Raw genomic sequence first — 21,882 nt, 5'->3', positions numbered from 1 at the left:
ATGAATTTCGGGAAAAAATGTATATACGACTTTACACCAAGTCATTCCAACGAGAGTAAATCAAGTTTATCAGATCGAATATGCACAGCCTGAGAACAACGGTTGAAGTGATAAAAGGGTAATTCTGTGAACGTGTAAACATTTATTTAAATCCGTTCCTTCTCATAAGATCATACAAATTACAATCAACGTACAAAAGTACAAATAACTGTATGGGTATAAAACTAATCGCCATGCGTGGATGACTGGGAAAAAGCACAAGCAAAATGCCCCAAGATTTTAAATGAGACTTCTATGCAAACCAACACGCATTACTGTGTGTGTTGTCTTCATATGCCGCTAAAACCACATTAACAAATCCGGCATTTCAATTATGAATTCCCCTGCTTTCCTCTGCAGTGGTGTACTGGAATAGAACGTCACAACGTCTCAAAGGAATCGGCAATGACCACCTGGAGTGTTATGTAACTATAGCAAACATTCGATGACACATTGATAGCAGAGCAGATACCAGATTGTCTGTAGCATGGAGAAGCACTTGCAACAAGACGTTTGTAAAGGTCCATACATGTGTTTGATGTAGAACTAAGACTGACAGAAGGATGTTATTCCTGATCTTGAAGAGCCGTCATCTTACTTCACTGATGCAAAACTTATACCGATGCTCGTTTATTTCCAACAGATAAGGATATCATTTATAAAGAAAAGAATAAACATTTGAAGATAATCAGGTTAAAAGTAGTGCAAAAACTTCGAAAAATGGTACTAGAAAATACTCAACAGACCTGGGTAGTGGGAAAGTATCAGTTGGCTCAACTAAAAATGGTGCATTGGTGCCAAAATATGAGAAAGACGGATCTCCTGCTGACGACATCGAACCCAGTTACATGTACATGTCTATCAATTTATGTCATCTCAATTAATAAACATAGCACTTTACAATCCAATTGAAAATCATCTAGATTACTTTTACTCTTATTATTTCTAAGCACCTTCTCCAATGTCCTTCAAACAAAAAACAAACCGACAAATGAAAGAAAACAAAGACAATCAAGTCTGCCAGCTTAGAAGCTGGTGACTCAAAGCAACATCTTGGATAGGGACACAGAGTTCAAAGATCAATCAAATTCAAAAATAAAAGAACAGTCAGAGAAAGAAAAACCACAGCATAAGACGTGAACAGTGTTTGATTTAGGGTGAAATTAATCTTTAAAAAAAAACATGCATCTGGTAACATTGAAGTTTTTCCAGTGTGTACTTGGAGCAGAGCTAGAAAAAAATTGACATTTTGACTTCAAAAACAAACACTGGTCAATTCTGAACACTTGGGCAAATTACAGCAAATTGTCCAAATATAGAGAAAAAGAAGCAAAGAAAGGTCTTTCTCTTCATCTTACAAGTCCCTCAAGTTACATAATCATTGCCTGTCTTAACCCTGTAACTCACTGACGTCAAGGTAAGGGAGGTGCTATTCTCCCAATATGCTTGCACGTGCCCTCTGTGTCATTCGTCGTACCCTGCCCCGACTTGAGACAGTTGTCACTACATCCTCAACCCCATTCATATCTTCACTGTCATAGGACTGATTCTCACTTTCCTCGTCAAGGTCACGATATATCACTGTCTGTTTACCCTGGTTTCGTGTCTTAGGCTTGCGTGCAGATGACACAAAGTCTGATTCAATATCACTGGAGTCCAGCCTCCTTCTAGACCTGACCAAAGTTCGCTGCGATCTCCTGGTTGGATCCTGGTTAACAGTCCTACTTTTCCTCTTGGAGGTTGACCGAGTTTGAGACCTATTTGAACGTGTGCGATGATTCTCATTGTCTTCTGACATGTAGCTTTCAGTGTCACTATCTCGCGAAGGCTCCTCAGAGCTGTTGTCCGAGTCAGGCTCTGATTCAGAACCTGATGGCGAGTTGCTCTCTGTGTTGGAATCATTTTCACTTCCTTCACTGTCTGAATTCTCTTCGTCATCATCCTCCTCTTCATCTTTATTACTTATGACAGTATTTTGCCTTGTTGCATACCTCTTGGTATGACCATTGCTGAGTTTAGATTTGGAAGCTGAAAAAAATAAAGTTTATAAAATGATTCAAGGTTTTTAATGATGACCTACTGAGGCTTGGACAGCTCGAATTAAAAATCAGAGACATCCGTCCTTTACAATTTAGTCTGTAACACTACTTTGGCTTCTGAGAAGACATATTATCCCTCAAATATTAAATCATCTAGTGCTCACTCAAACACAGAGTCCAAATTGTTGAGAAACTCCACATTACAAAGTGACAAAATTAGAAAAACAATCACTGATGATTAACAAATGATAAAAAGCAAGTACAAGTTATCAAATTTAACCTATGAATCTGTTATTTTTTCCCAAGCCCTTTTTCAATTCTGAGCCACATGTATTACAAAAAGCTTCTAAACTACACCCCAAACCAAATTTTTTTTTTTTCAGTCAGTATTATTAGACAAAATACTTCTTAACTCTCGGTGAACTTTGCAGTTTACCTTTTATTCTTGTGCTAACTCTTCTCCTGAGTCCATTTCTCCTTGATCTCGAGCAACTGATATCTTCCTCTTCATTGTCCTCTTCATCTTCTTTATCATCTTGCTCTTCCTCCTGCTCTACTTCTGTGTCTTCATCCTCCTCCTCATTATCCTCTTCACTTTCACTCTTACTGTCCTTTTCATCAATTTGTCTTAACGTTCGAGATGCCGTCTGCCGCTTGACTCTCTCTGCTATTGTCTTTGAAAATGTTGATTTCCCTACAAAATATCAAAAAGGAAACTCACGGAAAAAATCTGAAACATTTTCCAGAGATTGGGGTTCAAGAAATGCATGTTGGACATGATAAACAATATGAGGCACATTATTTTAAAACAATAACTAGGACTTCAGCTTGGGCTTCTTTTTTACCTGAATTTTTACTGTTGGTAGGAATGTTCTTGGCACTTCTTGTACTGATCTGGTTGGACTCTTTGGTTTTTGAGAAGCATGCCTGCCTTGAAGTACTTGGTCTGTTACTTGACGATGCCATATCCCTGATGCTATTTCTCGATGAACTTGGACGGGATGGTCCTGACCTTGATGATGATCCTGCCCTTGATGACCCAGCCCTTGATGAGGGGCCTGCCCTGTCCTCATCTTCACTATGAGAAGATGCATCTACTGAGGTGCTCTTGGCTTTGCCAGATGAGGATGCATCCTCAAAGTTGGCGAGATTCCGTTTTCTGTTAACAAGTTTGAGATTGTTTATTGTCAGTCTTGGAATCATTCTACTAATCACAGGATTGGGGAAAAAGTCTTGCATTTCAGACAAGGTACCTTTTGAGCCCAGATCGGACTTGCTTCTCATATTTCAATGCTGCTTTATAGTCACTGAGAATTGGTCGGAAATGCTCCTCAAAAAGAGCTGATAACCGCAGTGTCATGGAGTAGATCTAGAAAGAAAGCAAATTGAAACAAAAGAATTTGGATTTAGCATGATTACAGTTACATAATAAACTGCCAACTTCAAAACACCAACAAGGAAATGAGAATGGCAGCTGATACAGCTGTGACACTGACAGGATGAACACTCACTTTACAATTGTGTTTATAAGATTTGAAGCAATGAAAAGGAAGTTACTTACTTTCGATTTCTTGTTTGGTGTGTAACTTTTGGAATTGGTGAAGATAAGTCGGACATCTTTACAGAACTCCATGGGGTCTTGATAGATCATCTCATCAAGCTGCTCACGGACAACATTCAGATCCATTGGTGTGTCGATGATTGTTCGATAATCCTTGCAATGCAACAAAAAAGAATATAAGAAATGAAGACTGCATTTCATTTTAACTCTTATAATGCTTTTTATCAGCCAGAAATTTTATCTAGACGAGTTGTTTTCATGAATCTTCAACTACAACATAACTTTATTTTAATAAAACAGTATTACCAATGACCTCAAGTGGCATTTTCTTTTTCCTGAAGCTCTTCAAGGCATCATAGACTTCGAAAACACCATAGCAGCTACTTACTGTACTACTACAGGTCCATGTATTTGTCGCTGTGTGAAAAACATGCTTCAAATGCACAGGACGGAAATGGCAGTATTAATGACAAGCATTACAATTAGGTTCATATTTGAGGTCCCATAGAGGGGTAGGGCTTCAGTGTGATGATAAGTACTTACAGGATATCTAAGTTCATCAACAGGATATCTGAATGGTTCTGAGTCTTGGCAGTTCCACAGCATTTGCATGAGTTCTTTGCACTGACCGATCCAGGCTTTGGTGTTGTAACAGGAATGGCTACGAACTCTCTTAGCTGGTGGCAAACCATACTCCTCCTAAAAATTTGAACATTTCAGTACATTTTGGTGTGTTGTTCTGAAATAATAGTAAATTACTTGATGGGGAATCATTAAAAGTAACAAGCCATAAACAGACATTCAAATTCATTTTGGAATGTGAAATTAAAATGAAATCTGCCTGCATTGGGGTTTCAATTTGAAATTCCAACAGAGAGGAACATTAATCTGATTGTGGTTCTGAGCATTTGACTCACAGCAGATCTCTTTCTGCTAGTTGATGGCCGGTCATCGTCTTCACCAGATGAGGAAGTTTCTATCTTAACTAGCTCATCTGCATCCATGGAGCCTGTAAGTTTGCTATATACAGCCAGTGCATCAGTGCATTTAGGATTCCTGGAAGAACCAATAAATAGATCATAGTAACTGAAGTGAAGTCTCACAATCAGGAGTATGAATTAATGAATTTCATTGTCTACAGAGCCGTCATCCAAAAAAGCACATTAATTAGAGTTGTTGACACCAGTGTTGACTCATATTAGTAAAGTATCACTTGAAAGTTGACTTAACAACAAAATTGCAGAAGGATATCCTACCTGATAACATCAAGAAGGAGTTTAGTAATGAGCTCAGCATATTTAACAATCTTACTGTCCTTCTCGTTGAAGAGTACTGCATTTTGTTCCATCAATCTCACTTCCCACATCAAAGCTGATAGCCGCCGATAAAATCGCAGCTCTAAACGGGTCTTGATCTTGGCTAAGTCTGTGGGATATGGCACTACGTGAGCATAGATAGGATAGACATTCAAATCCACGGTGTCATTGAATGGCCGAGCTATCCGCAATCCCATGACCTGATCAATACAGGCAATGATACGTTCACATTCAACTGTTGGGTCACGATCACTCCACTCAGCAGGGTCAGGAGTGTACAAGGCTTGCATGCGTTCATCTTGAGTGACAGGAACACTACCACCTGTTACATCTGGCAAATCTACGAAATTAACAACAAAGTTCTATCGGCATAAACAAGTTCATAAGAAACTACAAATAATAAATCAATAAATTTTTGCAATGACTGCAAAAAACGATGTTACGTTCTTGCAACATAAAAACATGCCATTGGAAGTGTAGGGTTTGATAATTCAAACAACTTTGAAGACAGTGCACTTTTGTTGGAAAAAGTCATAGGACTTACTGTCTTCATCAATCGGTTCCAGATCCCAAGGGCTCATCTTTTCTGTCTCTCCATTGTCCCATCTGGATTTAAAAAATTAGAGTGAACAAAAAAGTATTTTGACATGTATGGCTGCTTCTGTGAAAAAGACAAAAATTTGGGGGGTGTTTTAGGATTCAAATTGTTTCAATGGCAACCAATGAATGATAGATATGAAATTATCTAAAGAATACTTACGCAACATTGTAACACTGGAAAAAGCTGTCGGGACAATCAACTTGGAAGGGCTGCTGATCAACAATGGTACCCAGCCACCATGCATCATCTATCATGGATCGAAACCGGTCCCCTGCTTTCCAGTTCTGCGCTATTGAGTTGTCATAATGCTGGCGTAGAACTAAGAAGTCAATGACGTCTGACATGTCATGGTACCTGAAATATTTGAAGGATGAGCATAGGTTGAAGGCTGTCAAATTTAAGTTAACACTTCCCTCTTTTCAGATATAACTAAAAATAACACATCTTACAACTTACTTGATGGAGAAATGTGATCCTGTCTGTTTGCGTGTTTCAGGATCAATGAAGGCAAGCTTGAGGCCGCACAGAGTTGGAGGTCCAACTTGGTACTTAATACCCACAACTTTGACCAGTTCTTGCTCCTGTTGAAAGAAAAATATGATGAAATACATCTGGTAGAATGTTATAACTTAGACGGAAAAATGGCAAAACAAAAAGCAAATGATTGCAAAAACAACTACAGTACAACATACAAAACCTAAACAGATAACAAGCTGAAGTGAGTAAAAGACAAAATAGCACACTCAATCACATATAAAAGCCGAGGTTGCTCTAAGTAATAATGAAACATACTTACCCTCAACTTTCTGTTATACCATGGCTGTTTCTTCAGGTCGATCTTGTAGAGGTTCAACCTTTTAACTGCCTCATAATAACATTCATGACCCTGGCGTAAGTAAACCACTTCATCACCCATCTGAGGAATGTAAGGGCATCTTCGTGGGGTGGAGTCTGTAATCCAGCGAGGTGGTTTCATTTCCTCAGGGAGTTCTTCAATACGCTCTCGATCCTCGATGACAGTTGCTGGGGGCTGGAGAAACAACATGAATTTTATCGAGACAGAAAGCTTGAGAGAGTGGTTCTTTGGTTGAATTTTATTTCAATTCCCTCAGTTTCATTCCCAAGAGCCGCAGTGAGGGTAAAGTATACAGAAATAACGATGAAGCAATATTAGTGGTAAGATTGAGAGTTTGAACCTGTATCTTCCCTTTTAGTTCAATCATTGTATGCAATTCTTTCCACTTCTTCAAGTCTTCCAAGAACACAGTGTCATCATTCAAAAGAGGACGAATTAGATTTAACAAGCAAGTCACTTTCATCAACCAACCTTTTTCTTCCTTGGTTTGGACTCTTTCCTCTTAGTTTTTGCTTGTGATGATGTTCCAGGTTCTTCTTCCTCATCGGAACCACTATCAAATCTTCGACGATTAATCTGTCTCTGACTTCTCTTGGGTGGCTCTAGATTAATTCCAACATCAGCCGTCCAATCTGAATACTCGCTTGTTTCACTAAAAATTTGGACAATTGGGGCATTTAATGTAAACCTTTACAAGCATTTGGATTCACTTCACATACAGTCTTGTGTTAATTGGAGGACATGGTTCGACTTAAAAACTCTGTCTCGTGTTATCAGGCATAAATGTTTGCCCATTAACGCAATAAAGAGGAACACATTCATGTTAAGAACCGACCTTCCTCCATCGCTGCTGCTGTTCCATTCCACTTCATCTTCAGTCGTCTCTCCACCACTCATCACTAAGGTATCTTCTCCCTGGAGATGAAGATAAATGAATAATCACAGGTGTAAAGAGAAAGAGAAGGTGGAATTAAGGTTGGCATTAGAGCTTCTTGCCCCTCTGCTGGCTTCTAGTTGATTAAATTAAGAGCCCCCAAATGGATCAAAATTTTTCCTAAGATTCTGGTATACTTGGGGCAATCATTTTATGGACTTCCTTCATTGATGTGAAAGGAATTACGGCTAAGGACTGATTAAATTAACAGGGATAAAAATATTCTACTTTCAAACCAGCACAGTAGTGTAAGTTTGCTAGCAGTCTTAGGTTGCATCCAAACCTGTTGTCTAGAGCTAGGACTAGATCTTCACTCCATTGGAAATATGCGGAGATGTACAGACAACTCAACAACCCTCTGACAACCCTCTGACAACTCTGGAAGCCTATTCCAGACACAGCCTTACCTCATCATCTGTGTTCATCGCTTCCTGGTCTTGTTCCCTCTGTTCTCTCTCTCGTTGCTCCCTACGTTCCCTTCTAAGGGCCTCACGGCTTGAACGGGTACCATACCCATGAGCGTTTTTCTTTCTCTTCCTTAGTCGATCCAGTGAGTCACTTGAATCTTCCTGCCATGGCAACCAGATGTAAGTCAGTTGTGAGTCTTCAGTTCATTAACATACCTGTATCTTTATAATGTTGGCAATACAAAAGTGTTGCTGCTCTGCAAAACCATAGCAACACTGTGCAAATCATAATACCAAATAAGGAGGGAGAATGTCACATTTATCTCAGGCAAGTCTTGACTCCTTCTTACCCTTTGAAGGAAAGCAACGGATGGTTTCCTCTTCTTTTCCACCTTGAAATGAGCTAGTTCCTCTTCAAATAACAACTGTCGTCTTTTCTCCAAACTTCTACACATTCCCATTAAAAAAAAAGATGAAAATTTACCACTTGGAAAACAAAAACTGCAGAGAAGGCTTAAAAATTTGTTTACATGAAAACATTAAATCCCTGATTCTTCTCATTTGCTTCACCTGGTCCCTATCAGAAAATAATATTACCTTAAGATGGATGGAGGAAGTTCTGGAACCACAACTCTTTCACTCCAAGCTAGGAGATCAGCTTGTGAAGCTTGTTGGCTGATGGGAACATTCCCAGTAGCTTGGCGTACACCTTCTATCTCACCGCTAAGCCTCACTCCTCTTGGGGAAACAGCGGAGGGACTAAGGGGTCCATTAAGGCTACCTAAGTATCCATATATCACATAAATTCAGAGGAGATGCAATACAATGTCCAGGTTACATGATGCAATAATTTTCCAAAATAACAGCAGTTTGGTTGACAGTGTATTATTTACCTCTACTTGGTGTGGTTGGGCGGGCACTTGGAGCACCAGCAGGAGGAGGCATTGCAGCGGAAGCAGCAGAAATTCCCTGCTGTTCATCTTGCTCTCGTTGCATCTGTTCAATCATTTCATCCAGAATGCTAGATGCTTGATGGGATTCATTCAAGGCAGCTGATTCCTGAGCAAAAGATCCCTGTGCCCTCACAGGCTGACTGATGACTTCATTTTCTCCTAAAATTCAACAAAATGTCACAAGCATTCATGTCAAATTTGGCAGAAATCACTTGTACTGATTTGTGTACAAAAAAGAAAGACTGTAAATATGAGAGTCAGATTGGCAAAGGTAGTTCTTTCCTCGCCTTCCACCTCTGTGGTCCCGGGTTCGATTCCAGGCCTGGTCCACATGTGGATTGGGTTTTCAGTCCCTACCTGACTCCATGGGTTTTACCCAGAATATTCCTCTGGGGTTTTCCTCCCGCCTCTAAAACTGTAACTGCTTCTCACTGTCTCCCCTTTACTGATGTTGGTGAATGTGGGTCATTTGGCAACTGCCCGAGGCACCCTTGTATGCCATCGGTTCAACCATGTTTAAATGTATACATTGTTCCACGCTTAATGTCTTCATTGTTAAGAGCATTTGAACATATCTATATGAAATTTACGCTTTATAAATGAATAAATTATTATTATTACAATATGAACTTTGAAATTAAACACTTGTAGTGTCAGAAGTGGGATTAGCGTGTGCCTATTACTTACCATTTGGAGCTACACCAATCTGAGGGACCAAGGCACTGGATGTACAATTCTCTCGTCCAGGTACCAGTTTCTGGTATTGGATAGGATGAGGATTACCATCCATGTCTACCAGGAAAGGTGGGGGCATCAGGTGAGGAGCTTGCTGTGTTTGTTCATCTAAGACATAGTTGTTATTATCTCGCATGAGTGGGCGGTAATCAGTATGGAAGAACTGTTCAAAAGGCACCTGCAGAGATGAATAGAGAGAGAAACATAAATACAAATCAGGCAACATTAATGTAGATGTTTTGAATACATTCCTGTGTGATGCCTTTAATAATCCAAAGTAAAAAAGGTTTACAGATTATTTGGCATAACATTCATGGATGATGAACAACACCATGCAATACATGTATGTGAAGAAAGCCAAAGACTGAACAATTATTTTGCACAAACCTTAGAGTATCGTTCACTGGATCCCCAACCAAGAATGAGCAGGTGTCCATGTGAGTCTGTAGCAGCAATGTGCTGGCCATCAGGAGAGAATTTGCAATCGAACATAGCACCGTGACCTTGCCCCTCAATCTGGAAGGAAAAAAATCAAGAAAGTTTTGGTGACCTTCAAATTGATGAAGAATCTCTTGTGAATAGGTAACACCCAACTCCCCAACCCACTCTGCCTCTAAAGAGTTCTCTACATGGTCCTGGCTGATTGAATTGTGGCACACTTAAGGTAATTTCAGCCCAACAGAATTGAGCTTACGTTATTGTAGTAGCTGTAGATTTTGCAACCGGTATCCAGATCCCACAGAATGATGAGACCATCATGTCCAGCACTCAGGAAAATCCTTGTATCTGTTGGATGACCTTCTAGCACAAACACTTCATCTGTGTGAGACTGTGCACAGAGCAAAATTAATTTATCCAGAAAAAAATCTATCATTTCGTTATGACATTAACTTAAACCTTTCATTTAATTTTGTTGATATTGCTTAATTTAAGAAATATGAATTTATAATACAACAAAAATGAAACGGTTATTATAATGACACACAATACTAGCAGCCCAACCTCATCATCAAACTGCAAGCACAATACATAAACAAAGTCCTAATTGACTGGTAAATCTCATTCTTTGGGAAGTGAAATAAATATAAATTAAGTTTGACTTACGTAGAGTTCTTGGAGGAGTTTACCAGTACGTGAATCCCACACTCTCAAGGAATGATCATTGACTGCAGTAACAACTCTCCTATCTTCAAGATCCCAGCCAACCATTGTCACTCTGTGCTTCATTATCTTATTGGAATCATCAATTCCGGGAGTCTTGGCTCTGTAGCATAATTAACACAAAACAATAGTTATGCTATCACTTACAGAGGCTGTGAATTAGTTGAAACAGGTTCACTAGAGTAAACTAACAGTTTTTTAGGAACTTACCCAGGTATACGGACATCCATGTTCAGCAGGATACTTCTCCACTCTTGTCTGTCATATCGCCAAATCCGAGCTGTTCCATCCTTACTGCCGCTAACAAATCGTTCGCTGGAATGGCAAAAGTCTATACTATCCACACGATCCTTTCACAGAAAAGGTGAAAAGTCAAGGCTAAAGACACCATCCATTTCAAGCAAGTTGGATACTTTACAAATTATCCACACCATTCTACCTTTGAAAATACTTATTGGTTTGTTTACCATTAATACAGTAAATTGTGAGCTGAGCTTTTATAAACATAAACTTTGGTTTCATTTAAATATTGAAGAAATCATAAGTATTACAGTCTCGATGAAGGACACGAAAGAAAATAAAATCTTACTGTGTGGGCCTCTAATTCACATTGTTTCTCAGGTCCATTGCTACCAAACATGTACACTCTAATTGAGGCATCGGAACTACCAGCTGCCAAGAATGCACCCCCTAAAATTGATATAAAAATAAATCACAAAGATTAAAAGTTTCTCTGAAAAAGTTTCACAGCCTCTCTTCAATAATTCTGTACCCTTTACAGGAACATTCCAAATATTAGCAACTTGTGGATCAAAACTTTTGACTTTTATTGGCTGAATCCTTGAAAGTGTGAGAACTGTTAAATTAAAGGTCTGAACGAACCTGGACTGAATGAGAGACACAGCATTTGGCTTCCTGCTCTGGATCTTTCCTGGAATCGGATTGGTCTGTTGCTGATGGAAGTCAGGAATAACAATTCAAACATGAATCAAGCAGTTACACCAAATTTTGTGTAGTTGGGATATTTGGAATGAAATTACATAATTTGAAAGACACACAAGGAAAAATCTCGGCTCAATAAAGGGCACAGAGCTTAATGAATAAGACACCTATTCTTACATATATATTCTTGTCTAGCTCAAGAACATATAAACAGCTGAAAACCCAATGGCTAGACATCACACCCATCATTAAACTTACTTGAACACCTGAGAGTTTGCATTCCATGTCCAGATACATAATGTTCCATCAGAACCTGTAGTTGCCATGTAGCGGTTGTGGCCACGATTATAAGGTGAAAACTGTTTACAAATTTGCAACATATTTGGGAAAATGATGAAATGGCTTGAATAAAGGACAAAGCTTTAAGCATTCAAGAACCTTGTTATATACTTCCATAGCTGAGAGCTAGCAGTCATAATTAACCAAACCAGACAGAAAACACATTAGAAGGGTAGGAATTAAATGCATTTGCCTTTATATAAATGTAAGTCAAATTACACAACTACCAAATTATTTATCTAAACACTTCTGGTTTACCTCTAGTGATGTTATCATAGCTGTATGCCCTGTCAAGACAGCTACTGGAGCCAAAGTTTGCATGTTCCATACTCGTATCACCTTGTCAATGCTTGCTGCTGCAGTCAGGGTATTCTCATAGTTGAGATGCATATCAACAATCTCCGAGGCATGGCCACGTAGTGTGCCAAGTAGACGACCATCAACGACACTCCAAATCTTGACAAGATGGTCATCTGCTCCCTGATAGGTTTGTAGAGACAACCAAGTACAATCTACTGAAAACAGCATCATATTCATCATATATTCATCCATATTCATAAATCCTCATCATATTAATTCCAGGCAAGGTTACAGAGCACCAAAATGAAAACATTACGTGCCCAATTACATGTATGAGTGTAAAAGGCATTAGCACGAGGAGCAGTGCACGAATCCACAAATGTGCGTACTCCATTCATTTGTACTACACGTCCTGGTTCAAAATGATATCAAACTTCAATACTCTACAGCCTTGTAGACCTTTTTAACCCACGTGACTGGATTGCACTAAATGTAAACAATACCATCATTTGTGGACTGCCTTGGCCACAGTGATCACATAGATTCCTATGGGCACCTTCAACCACGTGCAAGCGCACATGCGAACGCAGCATGTTTGACTAATTTATCTTGAATAAGTAGATTACCATCACAGCACATCGCGGTCCAGCACGATTTTGACATCACAGGAAAAAGGTCTATACATGGACAGGAACAACTTTTTATAAAACCTTTTCGTTTCTCACATTCTTGCATTTGAAACTTTGTATTGCAGTCTAAAGATTTGAAACTCACTGTAAAGATCCGTGTGCCTCTGCGATCAAAAGCAACACAGTACACTGATGACAGGTGGCCAAGTGTTCGCAGGTGAACAGTTGTTTTACTGTATTGTGATGTGGGAAACACTTGATTCTTTCTCGCCACACCAGTATTGAGTCGGCCCTGTAACACATGGACTATCACACAAAAAAAGTAAGAAAGAAAAGAAAAGGAAAATAAATTATTAGGATACTTCCATTTGAGGTTCCCCCTCCATATTTACATGTTTATCAAAATGTCAATAACTGCATTTGATTCCCTGCGATTGTGTTTTGAAAAGGGTTCAAAAACACCTCCCAGGGCAGAATTAAGATCTCAAGTCAAAGCAAAAAATGTATTAACGGGATAAGGGAAATAATACAACAAAAGAATCCTGCGAATCCTGTATTGCCTTTATAACCAGCTATCTACTCCAGTCCAGCACACTTTCCTGAGGACGGCCAGAGCACACTGGCCGAAACATCAAGTTTATACTCACCCGTTCTTTTAAGAACACACCTCGTCCAAAACAGATTGATTGCATGGTGTACCCGCAAACCCATTTCTCATGTTTCATCCACCATGCAAAACTTCAAATCTTACTTAACGAAAGGATGTATTAATCAACCTTGGATATTATACAAATTGATTTGAAGCTAGAACTTACACGTGTTAACATTTTTGGTGCGCTTGGCAGGAGGCAAGAGGGGCCTTCGATGAATTGTAGCAGAGAAAAATGACGGCGACCATAGAGCTGGCTTAACATCTACAAACAAAAGGTTTTGATAAAACCAAGAAAGAAGAGCAAATAATATACTCAATATCATTCACCAATTAAGAGCTCTTAAATTTGAGTCTTAAGGTATTTCACCAAGAAAAGTTGCCTTTTCTAACTTCTTATAATTTCCATATTTGCCATTACAAATATATCAAGTGACATCTCATTCTGTTCTTGCACACATTATGAACAAGTGATGACATAAACTGAAACAATGAATAAAACATCCTAAACTTTCATATTACCTTGTGAGGTTCGAAGGAGTGAAAGTGTACCTCCGCCAAGTAATGATCGGACACCACAAACACTTGGCTTAACATCCTTGTCAAGAAGCGGTCCAATTCGCTCACATATTTGCAGTAGATGGTCACTGTTAATATGCTGGTTGGAATTTGCCTTGTGTTGAAGAAAACAATTAACACTGATAAAACTAGATAACAATTTAAATTTACCAATATTACTAAACAACTGAACATTCAGGACAATTTAATTAAAATGTAACAGTATGTTATTTTTTATTTTTAACACCTCATCACCCACAAATTCTGTATCTTGACTAGCTGAGAGTTAGTACATCACAGAGGTAGGAAATGGTCACATGGAATGTGATTTTTTACTGTTTTGCTTGCCACGGCCAAAAGAACTACATGTACATCTGTAAGGATGTACCAACCACAGAACTATCAAATGACTCTCACTGTGTACCAATGCATGCTGCTGCACGCTGCGTGGTGTGTATATTCTGAAGTGTGCACAACTGAGTTCACAAAGAGGTAGGCCTAGTTTTGATAAAATGCAGTAAAATTTTTCGCCATTTTCTTATTCCAGTAGATGTATCTCATGTATTTACTTGAAATCAAATTAATCAGTCATCACTTTAGTTAAATCAATCAGAATCTGTGGGAGAGATGTTATAAAACATTACTGACTTCTTTACATTGTACATGTAATGATGTATTGTGGTGGAGCATGCAGGAATATTATTCCTCCATGGGTCTAGTGAAACGTACTAGTCTCCTTGGTGATCCATGCAGCATTTTAGCCGTGGGAAAACAAAACGCGAAAAACAAAATCCTCCGAACACCAAGGGAGGCTGTGAAAGTGCTATAGGCCTAGGCCTACCGCCTAAATTTGTAAAATATTTCATTTTGATCAAAAATACGCGAGATGGAGTAAAAACAACATGCAGTTCAAAATTTGTTCTCTAAATTGTGTATTAATTGTTCCTGACATGTCTCGTTTTGAAGATAATAAAGACTGAATAAGGTGAAAATGCATAGTTACATACTGTGGTGCTATGAAGAAAAGGCAAATCCTTTCTCTTTAAATATATGAATTTATCACCTTTACACATGTATGTAAATGTACACAACCGAGGACGGAAGTACACGTACATGTAAAATGTACATGTACATAGTACATGTACATTACGAGGTGTAACTGTACATGTACTGTACATGTAGTGTACATGTACATGCACACTCTTCTTGTGCATACATTACACAGTATATCAGCGCGCCATATAACATGAATTATTCATGATAGATGTTGGTGACTGCATCCACTGTCCAATCATTTCACTTGATATAAATAGACTTGACCTGTTCACCCGCATTACGCTATCACGAGCGTGCTACGTTCTTATTGGTTGAAGCGCCGAGCAATGAAACGCGACGTCAGCGGATGACAAGTCATTTACCATTATGCAAATATCTTGGCTGCAAGCTGGGCATTGAAAACAGCATATTTTCGGGGGTTTTTGCTCTTTTTTATGGCCGAAAAAGCAAAAATTTGATTTCCAAACATCTTGAAATAAATGGTACTTACAAGTAAACTTGACTGGGATCATCATAAAATATTTTGTAATTTTCAGATTTATTTTTGTAAAAATTCAATTTGACTACGGTAAAAAAAGTTTTAACGCGTGTCTTACCAAGTTTTCGAAGCTCTTTTGATGTTCATTTCCCAGCCAATCCAATCGAGTTGGAAATAGCTGAAAATGAGAATTTTTCAAAAATAACAAAGAAAAATTGATACACATATGGAAAACAACTAATAAACTAACGATCTGCATATTTAAAACTCAAAATAAAATTAATCTGTCGGAAAATTCGATGATAATCGGCAAAAAGTTGCGCGAAAAAGCGCATATTTTGAAACACGTAAACATGGCAAGCACTGTACTCACCCCGTGCTGCTCGACTTCTCTCTTCAGGACCTGGATGAGAAAATACGAAAACGTCTAAGTGGTGGATCACATACAACCTTACAAACCAATTCAAAGGAACAATAATTACCTCTGCTGTTGCTCTGCATGGTCCAGCAGCGAGGAATTTAACCAATAAGAAGTATAATTCTGCAAAAAAGGAGGAACAATTTTCAATCAATTCCATGTTTCAACGGGGAAAACAAAACAACGGTAGTGACAAACGCGGCAAAATACTGCTGAAACAGTGCCTAAAATCTTACCCGATTCAAACCGGGATGGCTTCCGAGTGCCACCTCCCCCTTCGGACATAACTGAAAATTGCAGTCTATTCACAGATATGAGTATTTCTGCTTTGTTCGTCTGCTATAAATGTCCAAAAAACACAGTTATTTCTAGTAGAATTCCAGAACCGCAGATATGAGCCATCAGAACCCGATGCGCTACAATGGACACGAGCTGTGCTTCGGCTCCTCCGCGATAAATAGTACGAAGTCATACAAGAAAAAAAACATTCTATGGAAGCAAAACTAGCGGATCTATATAGGAAAAGAATTATTATAAATATTTACTTAACATACGATTACCTTAAGGTGGACATTTATTAGTTCTTTCCAAATAGATTGGTCAATGACCTTGGCTTGGGAAATTGTATCCTTCCGCCTCATACCATTTCCGAATTGACCTTTGACATCAACATGTTCGTTCCCTTCGTAGAAATGAAACTGTTTTATGATTAAGTACAAGGATACACGAAACAGTCGGGGATGTAAAATATAGTTGCATCATACTTGTGCAGCTGGTGGCTGGAATGTTGAGTTGGGAACAGGTAAAATTTTTAGTGTTTTTCGCGTGTGAAATTATATTCATTTTCGATAAAAGATGTGGAATCCAGCTCAGCATAGATTACAAGCTTGATAGATAAAAAGGTTGGAGGTAACGGTTGTAGTATGCAGGTATGAGCTGTCCAACCTAGTTTCGCATGGTACGCGACGACGCAGTCATCGCGTATCGACATGTGTAGTACTACTGCCATAGTACTGGGCCTAGGCCGACATGGCCGAGGCCTACGTTCTGCTCTCCGACATGTCCGAAACAGCTCAAGGGAATTTGTTTCTTTTTTCAAAATTTCCCAGTACCAGTTTTGAATCCTTCAGGGACTGTATGCTTTAGAAAAGAGTTCCATATACGGACGCCGCTGGACTTCTTGTGCACAAACCCTTTGTGAGACTGGTCGGAAAATTCTGAGAAAACGACTTGTTTCTTTCCTTTTATAAATTGTACTTTTCTGGACATGTTTTTGCTTTTTGACAGCAGATAGGTCACTATGGTGTGGTGTCTGTATATGGAACTCTTCCATGCTTTGTTTGAAGCAGTTTTTAAAAGTTTGATTTGATTTGTGGGTTTGACATTCCAATCCCGGAAACAATGATTGTGAAAATGAACTGGATCATATGGAAGTTGTGTTCTTAAATAAACTTATTCCTACGTGGTTTGATGATGATGGTGAGACCGTAGCAGGAAAGAGTTCCATTTGACACCTTAGGCTCTGCACAAACCCAAGAGACGGCTGAAAATTTTCAAGTGATTTGTAAAGAAATGCTTCGATAAATTGCTAAATTTGACTCTTGGACATTTTATCACTTTTTGTTTGATAAGATCATTTCTTTTGTACATACATTTGGGTGTGCATGCAGGTACCATTTACTGTATTCATTGGTATCTGTTTTGTCATTTGGTTTTTCTCAGTGCTTACTCAAAAGCAGAAACCATGACAACAACAGTTGATTCAGAATGGTTTCCAGAGGAGAAATACCGAGTTCAGAAAACATGGCTTCAGAGTTTCTGCACAAGGGTGTTGAAGACAGGGCCAGTTCCAAAACACATTGCTTTCATCATGGATGGCAACAGACGATTTGCCAAGAAGGCATCAGTTGAGAAGGCTGAAGGACATAGGAGAGGTTTTGATAAAATGGCTGAGGTAATGTAGACAGTGAAGATTAGTGTTAAGAGAATAAGTATTCGGACTTTCTTGAAACTTATGTACATGTAAACTTTAAATTGGAGGATTAACATAATTATTTTATGCATTATTAAAACCCTCAACAGGTTTGTCATTCTAATTCAAAATAATTGATTCTGCCACTGTAAGTACAACATGGCGTCCATCCTAAAATTTAACCAAAATTAATTCTTTGACTCTCATAACCAAAATTACACATGTCATTGGAAGTTTTGATGTTTTTGTTGAAGGCCGCAAAGAAGTGAACATTAAACTCAGTGAAAAGTACAAACTACAATAAATCTACAGTAAACTTATGGTTTTAGTTGGAATGAACTAAACAAACCTTATTCACTTGGAAGCCATCTTTGATCTTGTTCTCCAGATCTGTCATATTTAATGTAATATTATAAAGGGTTGTGCCAGTTTAATTTGCGTTCCAAGCCTCACTTTCTGTTTTTTAAATGTTGCTTAAAAAATATGTAGATGTAATATATCACATATTTTTAACTTACTCTAAATGTAAACTGGCTTTAAACTACATGTGTTTCAAAATATTATTTCATAGCCGTTATTTTCTCTCTTTGGTTCCCAAAATGAAATTTAACATCACTACGATTCAAGATGGCTGATGTGAATAGAGCCCATTCTGTCCCTAGCCATAAATCCATTGTTTTATTGTCATTATTTAGCTACGACTTTGCAAGGGAAGCTCATCTTTTGAATGTGCATAAAAATTTGTCGTCCTTTTTGATTTTCATCAGATGCTGCAGTGGTGTCTGGACTTGGATATTAAGGAGGTTACTGTGTATGCCTTCAGTACTGAGAATTTCAAACGATCAAGGGAGGAAGTGAATGGGTTGATGGAACTAGCAAGACAGAAATTTGCACGGTTACTTCAAGAAAAGTTAGAGATTTTAATTTTTTGAAATGTTAGGCTGGAATGCTTTACACTTATTTATTTTTAAAAATCACTGCTAAATTATTGATTTGTGTCGGCTTTTACACCTGTCTGGTGTTAATAACGTCTAAGATTTTAGGCGTTGTTATTTACATTGCTTGCTCTTGGATGTGTTTTCGTTCACTTCACCCAGAGAGCAACTGATGAAACATGGAGTTTGTATACGAGTCTTGGGAGAACTTCATTTACTACCTAAAGATGTGCAAGAGGCAGTGGCAGAGGCTATGTACTTCTCACGCAATAACACAAAGTAGGTTTGTTGTGCTTAAATGATTTGAGTTGTTACTGAAACCTTTGTACAGCAAACTAAATAATTCAAAACAAATGAAAATGGGAGGTTTAGATTATCTTATTTAATTCTGTTGTATTTTCCACAGTGCCATATTAAATGTGTGTTTAGCTTATACATCAAGAAATGAAATAACCAATGCAATGAAGGAAATGGCGGTTGGAGTGGAAGAAGGATTTCTGAGACCAAGGTAAGATCCTATGAAATTGGAAAAGGCTCTTAAATCTCAAAAACCTCAAATATTTTGGAGTAATGAGCAAATTTGTGGCTAGATCAAACTGTTTGGGCTGACTGAAATATTCACAGGTTCTACATTTTGATGTTATGTGTTTTACAACTAGAACTGTTCTTTGAATGATTTTAATTTAGCTTTGTTACAGGAACTGCCTTCATTCAGTAATGCAAACCTGAATCTCACTCAGCCTTCTTGAGTCATTATAATCACATGACCCATCAGCGTCTAATAGACTCTTGCGTACCTTAGAGTCAACTTTGACTTGATGTCAAATTTGAATCCAGAGTCTTCAATGTCATCTTTCATTCCATGTCAGTGACATTTCAGAAGAGCTTTTAGAGAGATGTCTTTACACTAGTCACTCTCCTGACCCAGACCTACTTGTCAGGACCTCAGGAGAAGTCAGACTCAGTGATTTCCTCTTGTGGCAGGTAAGCAAAGTTGATTATGGTGAACTTCATTGTTTCTTACAAACGTTCTTAATATATGCCATCAGTTTTTAGCTTTATAGTTATGTAACTCAACTTGGGTGGACAAAACAGGGCAGGAGTACTGTCGAGTGACGTGTGAATCATTTGAAGATATAGCAACACTTTGGTTACTTTTTTCTCGATTTTGACACAGAGCAACTATTCTGTCCTGTCATTTGTTGATGTACTGTGGCCAGAGTTCACCATTTGGCATTTCTACTCAGCAGTTCTTCATTATCAAAGAAATCATGCCTCAGTTACAGTGAGTGAAATCATCTTTATTATTAGCATTGATTATGCACATATAATATTGAATAAATTGTTTTATAATTATTGCAACCATGTACAGCCCCTCCCTAATCCAAATCAGTTTTTTCTGGTAGTACATGTTCTTAGTATGCAGAATGTATAATGTCTAACATCACCTGTCAAATACAGTACATGTAATTGCATAAATCTCCAGAGTAGCTACTGTCCCCTCTGATGACCTTTGACCTTTTAGGCAGCAAGAGAAGCAAATAAACAAGATCAGGCTGAGAGACAGCAAAGGTGTGATCTGACCTGTGCAGTGCGGGAGCTGGAAACAAGACGAGAGCAGAATCAGGAAACATCAACAAACATGCAGGAAAAACTCAAACAGTACACTCAAGAAAGACAAGCCAGGATAACCAAATTCCTGGCTCATCTGGAAAGAAAGAGGGCAGAAAATATAAATTGTCTTCTTCCAGAAGCTTCTGATAGAGAAAGGCCTGTAACTAAACTTGTACCAACATGTTGAAAGCTAAGTAGGCGCAGATGTTAATTTTAGGTAAGATTGTAGGCTCATTTTTGTTGCATATTGAACCATGTGTAAGGATCCTGTCATCTCTGATTACAGCATAAAAGCCTACATTTCATTTCACTTATTTAGTTTGCAGGATTAAAACACAAACAATTTACAAATGTAAGAGATACAAAATATACGCTCAAAAATATATATCTAGTTAAGAATCTACACCAAAAAACCCCCAAAACCACACAAAATACAGTAACAGACAAACTTACAAACAACAGCACAAGCGACAACACCATATCCACTCAAACACAAAACACTTGTAACACCCCTGCAGGATTGCAAAAAAGCAAACTTAATTACTATCGAGTTGCTCTCCTGCTGCTGCTACAAAAAGACCGAAAAAACCAACAAAAAGGACAGCAGACAGAAAAACAGGAAATGAACAAACACAACGTTATCAAATCACCAAGAAAAACAAAACCACAACGAACAAACAAACCAACAAACACCCCAACGAACGAACGAACGAACATTTCATTCCTGACGTTTCTATTCATGGTTTGTTTCTCAGGGGAAAGGTAAATGCCAGCTTCTGATCCTTTCGGGAAAAAGAAATCTCAGATGAATTTCAGATGCTGTTGGTCCGGTGCTTCAGGTTTGTTCCCCTTTGCAGTGGATAAAACGTATATGTACCCAAAGTTAAAATTGGAAGTGTTTAGTGTAATATGAAAAAATAAGACCAACTCTTCACCCTTAGAATACCTTTAATACAAGCATAAAGTGTAATTTTGTACAAAAACCAAACACACAACAGTACATGTTAAAACATGTTAATGTTTGAAACATACTGTACATATTATGCCCTGATAACTTAATGAAATGCAGAATGTTTTGATTATTCTGTCGTTAATTTCAGCAGTGAAATTTCTTGCTCTAAAATGCTTTAAATTTGCAGCAGCTTATGGTAATGTTGATAACAGGTATCTTTGAAGTCTATTTGTTAAAAATCTGGCCTATTTGTTTATTTAACATATTGTACAAAAGAGAGGAATTCATATAACACTAAAAAGTCATAACTTTCAGGATTAGAAAGTTCTTTTTTATTTTAGTCAGACCTACATTTTCATTTGAAAATGATCGTGTTTACATTTTAATAACATTGACAAATGTAAATAAAAGTGATTGTAGAGAAAGTTGGTATCTGAG

The 21,882-nt window shown here is 38.1% G+C and overlaps 2 protein-coding genes across 5 annotated transcripts; one reads left to right on the top strand and one right to left on the bottom strand.

The window, feature by feature from the left end:
- Positions 1-122: 122 nt before the first annotated feature.
- Positions 123-16,401, bottom strand: LOC110974528 (bromodomain and WD repeat-containing protein 3-like). 2 transcript variants are annotated; one of them, XM_022226244.2, is made up of 34 exons: positions 16,208-16,401; positions 16,036-16,094; positions 15,927-15,956; positions 15,672-15,731; positions 13,984-14,134; positions 13,628-13,726; positions 12,958-13,118; positions 12,142-12,363; positions 11,803-11,903; positions 11,485-11,555; positions 11,192-11,292; positions 10,813-10,952; positions 10,546-10,705; positions 10,136-10,270; positions 9,829-9,957; positions 9,394-9,619; positions 8,647-8,865; positions 8,351-8,534; positions 8,104-8,200; positions 7,754-7,915; positions 7,248-7,327; positions 6,884-7,064; positions 6,353-6,586; positions 6,013-6,137; positions 5,716-5,910; positions 5,500-5,561; positions 4,896-5,295; positions 4,557-4,695; positions 4,183-4,338; positions 3,640-3,792; positions 3,332-3,447; positions 2,924-3,237; positions 2,515-2,772; positions 123-2,067 (listed from the first exon to the last, which is right to left on the bottom strand). In XM_022226244.2, the coding sequence occupies exons 1-34, from the start codon at positions 16,254-16,256 to the stop codon at positions 1,469-1,471; spliced, it is 5,568 nt and encodes a 1,855-aa protein (XP_022081936.2). In that variant the 5' UTR covers positions 16,257-16,401; the 3' UTR covers positions 123-1,468. The 2 variants fall into 2 exon arrangements, with proteins under 2 accessions (XP_022081936.2, XP_022081938.2); XM_022226246.2 differs by lacking the exons at positions 15,672-15,731; positions 15,927-15,956; positions 16,036-16,094; positions 16,208-16,401 and adding an exon at positions 15,027-15,161.
- A 237-nt stretch (positions 16,402-16,638) lies between these two features.
- Positions 16,639-21,874, top strand: dhdds (dehydrodolichyl diphosphate synthase subunit). Of its 3 annotated transcripts, XM_022226021.2 has the most exons (9): positions 16,639-16,773; positions 17,694-17,925; positions 18,711-18,853; positions 19,041-19,157; positions 19,285-19,386; positions 19,748-19,862; positions 20,056-20,163; positions 20,404-20,709; positions 21,248-21,874. In XM_022226021.2, the coding sequence occupies exons 2-8, from the start codon at positions 17,716-17,718 to the stop codon at positions 20,677-20,679; spliced, it is 1,071 nt and encodes a 356-aa protein (XP_022081713.1). In that variant the 5' UTR covers positions 16,639-16,773; positions 17,694-17,715; the 3' UTR covers positions 20,680-20,709; positions 21,248-21,874. The 3 variants fall into 3 exon arrangements, with proteins under 3 accessions (XP_022081713.1, XP_022081712.1, XP_022081714.1); XM_022226020.2 differs by having other exon boundaries at positions 20,404-21,874; XM_022226022.2 differs by having other exon boundaries at positions 16,768-16,900; positions 20,404-21,874.
- The last annotated feature ends 8 nt before the right edge of the window (positions 21,875-21,882 follow it).

The sequence above is a fragment of the Acanthaster planci genome, linkage group LG15, assembly GCF_054643075.1.
Source record: "Acanthaster planci isolate LZ-2023a linkage group LG15, COTS_SCS, whole genome shotgun sequence".
NCBI lineage: Eukaryota > Metazoa > Echinodermata > Asteroidea > Valvatida > Acanthasteridae > Acanthaster > Acanthaster planci.
Note: the sequence above shows the minus strand (reverse complement) of the source record. Positions and strands in the feature narration are given on the sequence as shown.

Coding starts and splice junctions, on each gene's coding strand:
- dhdds (XM_022226021.2), top strand. CDS start 17,716: ATGACAACAACAGTTGATTCAGAATGGTTTCCAGAGGAGAAATACCGA. Junction 17,926..18,710: donor GTTTTGATAAAATGGCTGAG/GTAATGTAGACA, acceptor GATTTTCATCAG/ATGCTGCAGTGGTGTCTGGA. Junction 19,863..20,055: donor GTGATTTCCTCTTGTGGCAG/GTAAGCAAAGTT, acceptor ATTTTGACACAG/AGCAACTATTCTGTCCTGTC.
- LOC110974528 (XM_022226244.2), bottom strand. CDS start 16,256: ATGTCCGAAGGGGGAGGTGGCACTCGGAAGCCATCCCGGTTTGAATCG. Junction 13,119..13,627: donor CACCAAAAATGTTAACACGT/GTAAGTTCTAGC, acceptor TTTGTGTGATAG/TCCATGTGTTACAGGGCCGA. Junction 6,587..6,883: donor CCAAACCAAGGAAGAAAAAG/GTTGGTTGATGA, acceptor TTGTTTCTCCAG/CCCCCAGCAACTGTCATCGA.